Below are 12,597 nucleotides of genomic sequence, written 5' to 3' on the forward strand. Positions count from 1 at the left end.
AAAGATAAAATGAAATTAAGTCTGACTGTACTGTTGAAATGTTTCAACCATTCAGCAGTCATAGCCTCTGGGCCATCTGTTTTTTGTGAAAGTTAATGTGTATAAAATTATATTGCAGGTTATAATGTCATTGTAAAGATTCCCACAGGAGCAACGAACATTGATATTCTTCAGCACAGCTATTCTGGAAAACCAGAAGATGACAATTACCTCGGTAAACATTTCTAGTAAACAGCAGCCAATATGTGGTTCGTGTGTGATTTCATGGAGGTCTGTGGTTGATGTAAATTCTTGGAAGGCAAGAAGAGCCCCTTGAACAAACATGGAATCTCAGTTCCTATTGAGCTTGAGCTTGAGCCATCTGCCTCCCTTTACGTGTTTTCTCCTTGAGCTATACACTGTAACCTATTTAAAAAAAATATGAAACTAAAATCGGAAAAATAAATTCAGGTTTTTTCCCACAAGGGTGTTTTAGATAACCAAAGGTTATATTCAGTTAAAGGTACATGTATATTTATAAAAAAATCGTCTTCTATCTTTTTATCTAAAATTAATTACAGACCTCTTTGGGGTTAGATGTTTTAAAGAATTTTCTTAAGCGTTTTTTTTTTTTTTTTTACATTTAGCAAAAGAATTTAAATACATTTTTTTAAAAAGCTCCGATGTTAAAAACAACTATGATTTTATATTTTTAGATGTTAACGAATATAGTCAGTATATTGTCTTCTAGCTATTTCTAGAGTATATATTTCATTTGTTATTTATTTTTAGAAATTGCTTTTAGGTTAAAAGAATTTCACTGAGACCCAAAAATGACAAGAATGCTTTATAAACCTTTTTTTTCTGTTTGAGCAATACTTTAGTATTGACTGAGCTGTAGTTCACTGAGTTAGAGTATGGGGTATAGAGCTGAAATTCAGGAAATACCTGCATCACATTAATGAAATCTCAAATATTGGCCCAAGTAGTCAATGCTTTAACTAAGGATCTGGATCTATAATGAGCAGCTTATCTCAGGAATGACATTAGACCTTAAGTCAAATGTAAAGGAAACAACTACTCAATGGATGTAGGGTTTTTTGTGTTTGTTTTTGTTGTTGATGAAAACGTTTTGGAACTAGATAGAAGTGGTGGTTGTACAACATTGTGGATGTACTAAATGCCGTTGAATTAGTCACTTTAAAATGGTTAATTTTATGTAAATTTCACCCCTGTAAAAAAATGCAAAAAAGTTTCTCAAAATCAAATGTAAATATTTTGATTATTATTCTACATTTGTTTGTAATTATTTTGCTAAAAATATTACTTAGGTTCATATGCACAGGTGTATGCTAGCATACTGTAGATGAGTAATTTGTCTCTTCAGTTCCAAGAGTAGATATTTATATCTCTTTAGGGTTGGTCAATGAGTTCTGCCCTCATTTAAAAATTAGAAATATTCACCAATAAAGTATCAATATACTTTGTAAGAGAACTGCTAATGGCAATATCAAAATCTAAATTGAACAAAAACATGAAACCATTAGAAGGGATTTATAAAATATCTATATGAAATTTGCTTTGGTAACTAAAAGTGGTGAAATGTATACAGTTTTTCTCAGTCAAGATCTACCTATTTCCCTTGGTTTTAATGTAACCGATACTCTCTTAAATAGGCCTTTCCAGTTTGGCTAAAGTGCAGATTTACATAGGTAGAGTAAATGTAGAAATTTATTGATTCTTCATTGAAATCAGTGCAATCTATAGAGTCTTAATAGTCCATGCAAACCTAGAACTATCAAATTTATTTGGCAAAATGCCTTCAAACCAATGTACTAATGCTTTTTTGAGGACTGTAATATTTATTATGAAGTTTAGACATAGGCAGCTAATGCTTTGGGTGGAGTTTCCTAAAAGACCGAACACATGTTTTCCTAATAGGTTATATTGATCCACTGAAAAGCATAAGTAAAACAAACCAAAAAGTGTTTGATTAATGTGGAGTTTTTATCAGTGTGAAATTTAAAATACATATCCTCTTGAAAATTAATAAAGCCTAGTGCTTTACAGTTTATACACAGTGATAGAGTGCCTCTGTGATGTTTATTAAGAGAATCATATAGTCATTGCACGCCTTTAAGAATATGCGAAAATTACAGTGTTAAAGCTTTGTACATTTTTTCCAAGATGAGCATAAATGGAATGTTGCCACAGTCTGGCTGCTCTTTATCCTGCCATTGATGCAAGATTGATTTAGCTGATCTTTCAGCTTGGTATATGACTTCTTACTGTTTTCCATTTTCTATATGTTCCTCCTGAAGCTGCATGACTTGTGGAAGAAGTTCCCACCTCAGATAAGAAAGTACAGGGTGAATTTAATAGCTTTGGCTACTGTGCTGAAGTTTCTCTACTTGTGGGGTAGATACATTACAGCCAAATAAAGTTTATTTCCTCAATATTAATTTACATTTACATTCTTAATTCAGAAAGTGATTTGAATTTTAAAAGTTGAAAAGTTTTCTATACTGTTGACTTGTTTTTATTATTTCATGAGTACTGTTCTCTTACAGCTTTATCTGACACTCAAGGGAACTTTCTTTTGAATGGAAATTTTGTTGTAAGTATGTCAAAAAAAGAAATCAACATACAAGGAGCTATTTTTGAATACAGTGGTTCAAACAACTCAATTGAAAGAATTAACAGTACTGATCGGCTAGAAGAAGAACTTGTTTTGCAGGTAAATTCTCAGTTGTTAATAAGACTTAGCTTTAATCATATTAGTAAGCTGTGTGGTTCAGTGCCTTGCATTTATTATTAAATGTAAAATAACTTTTAAAAATATATCTTTTGTGAATTAATTGTATGCTCCTTTGTATTTTTATTGAGGTTTTGTGTGTGGGTAATTTATACAACCCCGATGTCCATTATTCCTTCAACATCCCTGTGGAAGAGAAGAGTGACCTATTTGCATGGGATCCCTATGGGCCATGGCAAGACTGCACCAAAATGTGTCAAGGTACACACTGGTATTAAACGAAAGAGATGAAAGTTAGTGCATGCTGGTACCATCTATGGCTTCCACTGCCTGGTGGTGGAATTCTCCCCACTGTCCACATGCACACATATACCACACAGACACACACAGCTTTTCTTAATTCCCTTCCCAATTTTCTCCCCCCAACCCCCAATTCTTTCTGTTTCTCAGACTTGTGTGTCTACTCATTTCAACATTCTCCATAACTACTTCTTTCCTTTCACACTTTTTCTCACAGTCACAGAACGTTTCTTTACCTTGGACACCGTTTCCCAGTGAAATACCCACCCTCTTGTCCACTCCCCTCCACATACTTTCCCAGCCCTCTGTCACTTTGAATGTTGGAGGAGCAGGCGTTCTTTTATTCTCTTATTTTCTTTCCATGGCCACAAAGTACGAATCACTGAAAGGATCATAGAGGGAATTAGAAAAGCAGGGAAATTTACAGTAGGCAAAGAAAGTGAAAAGACCGGAGTCTCTGACAGTCTGTAATTACAAACACCTAATTGTGTAAAACAGTTTGTTCAAATCAGTAAACATTTCTTGAGAGACTATTTTGTTTCACATTAATAAGACTCCAATTCTACATTCCAGTTTTAAAGTCTAGCGGATGAAACAGCATCTGAGTAGAGTATCTTAATTTATACGGTAAATGCAGTGCTGCAGGTATACTCAGAGAGGACCACAGAAGAGATGGAGCAGTTTGCAAAAAGATTAAATCTGAAGGTTTAGGGAAGTTTTTATAGCATGGCAAAGTAGTGCCTGTGGGGACTAGAGGAAAGGTGGAAAGGTTTGGGGACTAGGGGAGCAGTGGGTCAGAGGAGAGGATGCTATTTAAAATATTATGGAAATGAGCTGAGAGAAGAGAATGGCCAAAGGGAGTGACCACAGATGATAGGAATGTGAGGGACAGTCTAACAAACTGGCCTCAAGGTGCCAAAGGAATTCTGGTGTTCGAGTCAGAAAAAGGCACAGATGTGGGTGTTGGTACAGTGGTGCCCAGAATGATTGTGTGGGAACCAGGCATTCCTGTGTGGACAGTGTCTCGGGAGGGAGACTAGTAGATGACGTAAGTCCAACTGGGATGAATGCTGGAGGTAGGAATAAAGAGCTTTGGTAACACAGGAGGAGGAGGAATTCATTTTGACAGACCCTGGAAATGCTTGACAGAAGAGAATGGAGGTTTGGGGAGCAGGGGCCAGCTTTCAAGTATTGAGTGGGTAAGCTGGTCTGTGGCAATGGATATGTGGAGGTAGGAAGAAATCCATGGAACAGGTGAATGAGGGAACATTCTAAAATGTGGGGAACACCCTAAGGAAAGAATAACAAAGTCCAAAATGGAAAGCTGGGCAAGACACAGTGAGATGGTTTGGGAATCTGAACCCGGAGATGCTTCGTAAACAGTTGTGTGCATGGGCAAAGAAACTATGAATTCTATTGCCACATTGTGATATTGTGATTAATATTCTCTTTGTGTGTATGTAGCTCTTGTTTTCTCTAGAGTTAAATATTCTCAGTTTTATTTATTTTTCTCTGTGTACTGAGAGTTATTAGTCCCCAAACTTTTGGTGGAGAACTGTAAATTTAGTCTTTCAGTTTACCAGTTTTAATTTTTCTTCACTTTTTCTTCATCTGTTGCTGCTGTGGTCATCTTTTCTCTTGCCCTAATTTGTGGGGCTTTTTTTAGGCCTGTCATGTGGCTGTCATCTTGTGCTTTCCCTTCATTATTATCCAGGAAAATCTTTTTGACTTTCCTTTGTGTTGGATTCTCTGTTTTCTAATTCCTTGAATTCCTTTTTTTAAAATTTCCCCCATTGAAGGGAACATATCCTTCAGTGTTTTCCTGAGAAATGCAGTTTTTTGAGATCTTTCATATCTGAAAATGGCATTAGTCTAGTCTCGTTGATTGATAGTTTGGCTGGTATAAAATTCTAAGTTAGATTATTTTCCTGAATACTTTTGAAAGCCTTGTTTTTCTCATCTTCTGATTTTCTGTGCTTGTCCGTGGTACTTTATTGTGGACGTTTCGTGGATCCTCTCACTGTAGTGGCGTGAAATGTCAGAACAATGCACCTTGATGCAGGTGTTTCTTTTATCTTTTTCCTGAAATATTATGGTGCCATTCTGATTCAGAAACATATTCCTTGACTTGAGAAATTTTATCACATTATTTCTTTGATAATTCCCTCACATTAAATTTTCTTTCTGAAATTCGTATATAGATGCTGGACCTCCTAGACTGATCACTTTTTTTCTAATTTCTTCAGATTTTTATTGTCTTAAAGTTTCTTCTCATAACATCTTCTGCTTCATAGATGTAACATCTATCTTCCTGAGAGTATTAATCATAGTCTGTAAGTCTTCTGCCCCCTGACAAACATGTTTCATTTTAGTTCTTTTTTCTTTCTTTCTTTTTTTCATTTACTTTGGTCTCTTTTGGTTAGTGACTTTCTTAAAATGTCTGCTGATCTTTTGCTGCTCTTTCAATATTGAAGATTAAAATGCCCAAAGTCCTGTGTAGGTCAGACAAGTCAAGTAGGGCCCTCATAATTGGGTCACTAAGTAGTCCATGTGTCATGAGGGGTGAAGCCCCAAATGTCGTTGTCAGTTGATCTTTTTCCTCGGGCTGAAGAGTTTCCCAAGAGAGAACTCTCCTATCTTTTGAAAGGCAATGAGGGGACCAGAGAACCATAAAAGCTGGTTTGGCGCTGGGAAGAAATGGAGAGTCCAGTGGGCCTGCATCTCACGATTCAGTGTCAAGACTTTTACTTAACCCCCCATTTTCAGTGTGATGCTTCTCCAGCTTCCCTCCGCTGTGTCAGCGCCATCAAGTTATCTTTCTCTAGAGCTCTGCTACCCAGTGTGGTGGCCGCTGGCCACATAGAGCTGGTCTGTTGAAATGTGCTATTTGTGAAATACACATGGATTTTGAAGACTTAGTACCAAAAAGAATGTAAAGTAGATCATCAGTAATTTTTATATTGATATGTTGAAATGATCACATTTCAGATACCTAGAGTTAAATGTAAATATTAATTTCACCTATATCTTCTTTCTTTTGTTATTGGGACTACTAGAAAATAAAAAAATTACATACATAGCTCACATGCTATTTTTATTGGACAGTGCTGCTTTTGACTAAAAGGATAGGAATTGAACCATTCTTTGTAAACACTTTTCCATCAGTTCCCCATTTTTTCAGACCTACTCCTCATATTCACCTCTTCACAGGAACCTGGTGATTTTCATTTCTGGGCTTTACTTGGATTCTGTGTCATGAATGGTTTGTTTTTTATTCTTTTTCCCCTTCCACAGGTTTAAGTTTCAGCTTCCTTGGCTTTGTTAAACAGTTGTTTCCATCTACTTTTTATATTCACAATTTCCTTTTCTTGCCTACTGTGTTTTTGTTTTTTTTTGCATTCTTTTAGGTTTGTGCCTTTTCAGAATTCTTTATAGTTATTTCAGATGGTATTTAGGAAGAAGCAGAGAAAAACACTTATGTTCATATTCAGCTAACTGGAAGTAAACACTCAAACTCTGATAAAACAGAAACCCGATCAAGTCACTGGCTGCTTAAACTTATTTCCTGTCTCCTCATTGCAGAGAGTGTAAAACTTAACCTACCCTAGACTTTTATAACCACTTTTCTTAGTTCGCGTTCACTGCGGTTATGCCACGTATAAACACTCGCCAAATCTCAGTGGCTCAGAACAACAAAGGTTTATTTCTCCGTCTTACTATGTTTTGGCTACTTAATTGGCTATGATTCTTCTTCAGTTAGATATCTGTGTCCACATCATTTTAAAAAATTAAGTAGACTTTATTTTTCAGAGCAGTTTTAGGTTTATAGAAAAATTGAGCAGAAAGTACAGAAAATTCCCATATTCTCTCTCCTTCTACTCTCCCCACCTCCGTCCCCCTGCCCCTGTTATTAACATCTTGTGTTAGTGTGGCACATTTTTTACAGTAAATGCATTATTATTAACTAAAGTCTCTGGTTTATATTAGGGTTCACTCTTTGTGTTGTACATTCTATGGGTTTTGACAAATGTTCAATGACGCTTATGCACTATTACAGTATTACACAGAATACTTTCACTGCCCTAAAAATGCCTCCTTCCATCCCCCTCCCCTTTCCCCAAACCTGTAACAACCTCTGATCATTGTTTTCCTTCCATGACTTTTTCATTCATGATTCCAAGATAAAAGGTCATCCCTACCTGGGAAGGGCTGTCTTAGAGACCTGAAGAAGGGAAAGAGCTGGCAGAAGCATACAGTGGCCTATAGAGCTTCTACCTGGAACTGACATAGGTCACAGCCCTGACAGTTGATTGGCACAAGCCTGATGTCATCAGGCAGGGAAGTATGCTCCTCCCACAGGAAGGAAGTTATAGTAATGTTGTAACAAGTGGAGATCTGCAATTTTCTTATAGGGAAGGTGAAGCCAGTAATGGGAAGAGCAATAACAGTGCATTGTATAGTATCAGTGCTAACCCCACTCCCCCCGCCCCCCGCACTCAGTTATCCCTTAAAAACTACTCCATCCAGCTATAAAGAATTATCTGCTTCATCCATACCTGTCCCACCTTCCTTATGTCTCTTCAGTAAGTAAACTCCATCTCTCAAGATTCAGCTCACTTACTATGTAGTATTATTCCTGACTAGATTAATATGCTAGTCTTTCCTGTGTGCTGCATTGGAACTTTTTGGCTTTTAGCTGAGTCCTTCAGGCTTAGATTTTAAAAATTAAGAAACATCTACTTATGTGAATTTTCCTTTTTTTCCCAAAATTTTTATCTGCCTTTTGCCAAGGTCTTCGCAGAAGAAAAATGACCTGCATACGTACGAGCGATCACATGGTAATGTTCGATCAAAGATGTGATCAACTACCACTTCCACTGTTTGTGACTGAAAGGTGCAATACAGACTGTGAACTAAGGTAAAAGAAATAATGTGTAATTAACCAATGTATATTGGAACCAGATTAAATTCAATATATGAGAGAAGATGTAAAGCATCTCATGCAGTGCCTGGCACAAAATGGTAATTAACATGTCCTCTGTTCCTGCCATTGTAAAATTTCAGACTCACTAATTCATTGTGAAACTCAGCAACTGGTTTGAATTTTTGTTTCTAGTGTTTGCTGAATGCCAGTGGACAGGCCTCAATATTTTGTGTAGCAAATAGAAACAAATTTGTAAAATAAATACAGTTAAACTCTTCTGAAAACCCATGCTTTAAAGATCTGAAACAATAAATCTTGTAGCATGATTCTGTAATTTCCATTGAATTCATGTATCAAAGAACTTTTAAATTTAAGGATTAGAAAATCAATAGATAGGGAAATCAAGTTTATCAATATTTTGTCCATAAGATGTTCAGGAACATGAATCTAGATCTTGGCTGGAAAGTTTGCACTTCTAAATTCATCATTAGGTTTTCTTGTCACTGGTCTTAGAGTGAATCTAAGAACAGTTAACATTCAGGGATGGTGAGAACCTCCTTCACTCAGCAAAGAGGAGAATTGTTATATGTTTATGATGTTTGAAGATACATAACGAAAGCCTAGTGGTGGAACTGCCTGTATAAGTTGCAGCACTGAATTGTAGTGCGTTGAAACACAATGAAATCCTTGAGATGCTATTGGGAATGAAAACGAACTCCATAAATTCTGTGCTTTGTTTTACTGGTACATTCATTTTTTCTGATTGCTGGATTATAATTGGAATAATTTGGCTATAACTAGCAAATTTTACTTGTGGAAAATGTTTTTCTTGAAAACAAAATAGATTACACAAATTAAGAGAATGTGATCTGCTTTACAAAAACCTAGTTTACAAACTTTTAAAGGCTTTATCTTTATTAATGTAGTCAGATCCCCAGATAGTCCATAATCATAACTAAAGGGCAGCTGTTCTCAACCTTTTTGGCACCAGGGACCGGTGCTCCTCTGAGAATCTAATTTCTGATGATCTGGGGTGGAGCTGAGGCAGTGATGCTAGCACTGGGGAGCGCCTGCAGATCCAGATGAAGCTTCCTTCCTCACCTTCTGCTGTGCATCCTGGTTCCTAATAGGCCCCAGACTGGTATCTATCCATGGCCCCACAGGGTGGGGAACCCCTGCGGAGAGATACTGCCTGATTGAGTCAAATATATTCCGTTATAGACTTAAATCTGCCAGTAATATTTGAGCAGTGTTGATCTACAACAGATGTTTCCAAGGTTTTTGGTGAAGTTTGGGGTTTCTTGGACATACCTCCAAAGCTACCACTAAATGTCAGGGTGAGACAAATAGATATTGTGCTGGTTCCCTATCTCCAGCTTTTACCAGACTAGCTACATGTTTATATATTTGAAGAGCAAGTTAGATTTTATTTGGGGAAAAAAGTAATATTTCTAACAACAAAAAAATGTGCTTATACTATTTGAATATTCAACACCTCGGGGTCTCATTTTCTTGTCTATAAAATGAAGGTTTGGGATATATGATCTCTAAGAACTTTTCACCTATAATTCAGTGCTATATCAAATATTTTCAGGTGGCTTGTTCATCAACTCAAACAGAATTTTAGAAATAGAATTGTATGCATGAGTTTCTCCTAATTCATTTGTTAAAGTACACAAATTGGCACACCTAAGTGTAATAACATCCTTTTTTCTAGGTGGCACATCATTGGCAAAAGTCAATGTTCATCCCAATGTGGTCAAGGATATAGGTCCTTGGATGTCCACTGCATGAAGTACTCCATTCACAAAGGACAGACTGTTCCAGTAGATGACCGCTACTGCAGTGACCAAGTTAAACCTCCTACCCGAGAACCCTGCCATGGTGACTGTGTCTTAACAAGGTGGCATTATTCAGAATGGTCCCAGGTACAAAAAGAAAAAAAGTGATGCTTAAGAAAAATTACCCCTTTTTTCTTAATTAAATATTTGCTGCTCTAAAGTAAACCCTTTTTTGTTCATTTGTTTTCCTTTTGTCACATTTTTTTCCCCCCTAAATTAGTGTTCCAGGAGTTGTGGAGGAGGGGAAAGGTCTCGAGAATCATATTGTATCAACAACTTTGGCCACCGCCTTGCCGATAGAGAATGCCAAGATCTTCCCCAAGTGACAACGGAGAATTGCAATGAATTTTCCTGTCCCAGTTGGGCTGCTAGTGAGTGGAGTGAGGTAACATTCAATACACAAGTCTCAGAACTGTTATGATATTGTGTAGAAAAGCTTCGCAATCTAAGCCTTTATGTAATTCAAAAAAAATATATATATATTTTTTATCATTTTGTAAATAACTATTATCAAGGCAATAAAAATTAAATGGTTTCTTCTTAAACTATATTATCTGGCTAACAATAACATTAACTAGTGTTTAGTCTATAAGAAAGTACCACTCTTCATCGTAGCCTGAGATACATACTTATTCTAAAGTTTTATACCTTTGTTCCAGGACAAATGGATGTACACTGGGATTTGGGCAGTAAGGTTGGGGTGGCTGATCTTTATGCAGTAAATATCTCTGGAGGAGTGAAAGGAAAATGTCCTGGGAATGGTCTTTCAATTGTGTTTTAATATGCAGATTGATCATTGTATCATTTTGTGAGGCATTTATGCTGATCAATACTGAAAATAGATAATGGTCAATTACATTCCTACAGTGTCTTGTTACATGCGGAAAAGGAACTAAGCAGCGGCAAGTGTGGTGTGAACTTAATGAAGATCATTTGAGTGATGGCTTCTGTAATCCAAATACCAAACCTGAATCTCTGAGACCATGTGAGCTTCATTCATGTGCTTCTTGGCAAGTAGGACCATGGGGTTCTGTGAGTATATGATAAGGGTTTTTCTGATTTAATCCATCTTTACAGAACAGCACAAATGTTGTGGTGTATTTCTTTTTCTTTTCTTTTTTGGTGAATGCAGCTCAATTTGGATTAATTTATTGAAAAAATGCCACTGAAATAGTAAACTCTTTTCTGCAAAATTTTGTCAGTACTGTTAATTTTGCTGTGGTAAATTTCAGCTTTGTTTTTGAATTTACTTTTGTTGACCAAAATGCTACAGATTTTATGCTTTAATCAGCCCATTTAAATTATATTTTCATGTACTGTGTTTAAATTGTCTTTACTGTATTTAGCGCAGGCATCGTTGAGCAGGCAGCTAGGAATTTGCAGGAAGAGCAGTGGTCAGGCTGGATGAGGGTGAGCAGCTTATTGTCCTGAGGGAGGTCGCCATAGTTGATGGGACAACATCTCTCATCTTCTCTTTAACTGTGTTGCATATTCTTTCTTATTTATCTCTTTGAAATTTACTTAGATTGTGTGTGTACATTACATGCCATTGAGTGGGCTCCAACTGCTGGCGATTCTGTGACGGGGTGATGTCTGCAATGTCCTGTCCTCAACAGCTCTCAGCTCCTGTGGCCTCAGGCCTATGGCTTCTTCATGGAGTCAGTCCATCTCATATTTGGTCTTCCTCTTTTGTTGCTGCTTTCTGTTTTCCCCAGCATTTTTGTCTTGTCCAAAGAACCTGCCTTCTTGCGATGTGCCAGAAGCAGGACAGCTTCAGTTTTGTCATTTTGCCTCCAGCGATGTTTGAGGCTATAGAAATCACTTGTTTGTTTCTCCTCCAACATCGTAGTTCAACTAATCAATTTACTTAGCACACTCAATGACATAGATACACCAGGTAAATTTTGAGAAGTATTTCATTTCCCCAAATTATATTGGCTCTGCCCCCAAAATATCAGGACTCTATTAACATTTTTACATAATAATGTTTTAAACATGTGATCATAACTGTGCATTTTAATGTCAATATTTTATTAGTATCTGTATCAATTTGAATATATAGAGAGTAAATTTGCTGATATTAAGGCTGGAATCTGGTATAAAGGACTCATAAAAAGATCTGCTGAAAGTATATTATCTGTGTATTCATTAAGAAAATTAAGTGTATGTAATTTTTGAGTAATGTGTTTGACACCTGCTTATATCCTTCAGTGCACTGCCACCTGTGGACATGGGTATCAGATGCGTGCCGTTAAATGTGTCGATGAGCTGCTCAGTGCAGTGTTAGATGACAGAATGTGCCATGGAGCTAGTCGCCCTAGTGACAGGCAGGTAAAGAACTTCTCTTCATGGATTGAAAAAAAAGATTTATGATACAGCGGAATTGTCGATGTGTTAAAATTATTTTCGTATGTATTTTTTCCACTTGTATGCCTTAAAAACGTGTGCGTACATGTGTCAGAGGGAATTCTTCATTTTGTCAGCTTCATAGCTTTATTAATGACTTTTTAAATTCCTTATCTGCCATTGGATTACTCATTTAACATATATTTCCATCTGTTGGACTGCAGAAAGAGGACGATATCTATTATGAATATTGTGGACTTTTAAAGTGTGTCGTACTGTTTCAGGTAGTGTCTGTTCACTCAGAATGTTTCAGCTAGTGGCATTTATGAGGGACTATTGCTCTTTTCCTTTTCAACCATTAGATAGAATGATCCAAACTTTAGGATTCAGCATCATACTATCTACTTCAAGCCCTTGGCACGATTTTGTACTTTTGAAAATTAAAACCTTTA

General features: G+C 36.6%; 1 protein-coding gene across 3 annotated transcripts in view; it reads left to right on the forward strand.

Annotated features, from left to right (window-relative positions):
* The window catches only part of ADAMTS20 (ADAM metallopeptidase with thrombospondin type 1 motif 20), a 145,366-nt gene that overhangs the window by 70,746 nt on the left and 62,023 nt on the right, over positions 1 to 12,597 (forward strand). For all 3 annotated transcript variants that reach the window (XM_016146470.2, XM_016146471.2, XM_016146472.2), the window contains 8 exons: positions 119 to 214; positions 2,550 to 2,716; positions 2,866 to 2,995; positions 7,826 to 7,952; positions 9,676 to 9,886; positions 10,020 to 10,184; positions 10,667 to 10,831; positions 12,011 to 12,130. In XM_016146470.2, coding sequence (XP_016001956.2) covers positions 119 to 214; positions 2,550 to 2,716; positions 2,866 to 2,995; positions 7,826 to 7,952; positions 9,676 to 9,886; positions 10,020 to 10,184; positions 10,667 to 10,831; positions 12,011 to 12,130 — 1,181 coding nt within the window. The remainder of the gene's footprint in view (positions 1 to 118; positions 215 to 2,549; positions 2,717 to 2,865; positions 2,996 to 7,825; positions 7,953 to 9,675; positions 9,887 to 10,019; positions 10,185 to 10,666; positions 10,832 to 12,010; positions 12,131 to 12,597) is intronic.

This window comes from Rousettus aegyptiacus, unplaced genomic scaffold (genome assembly GCF_014176215.1).
Source record: "Rousettus aegyptiacus isolate mRouAeg1 unplaced genomic scaffold, mRouAeg1.p scaffold_m13_p_2, whole genome shotgun sequence".
NCBI lineage: Eukaryota > Metazoa > Chordata > Mammalia > Chiroptera > Pteropodidae > Rousettus > Rousettus aegyptiacus.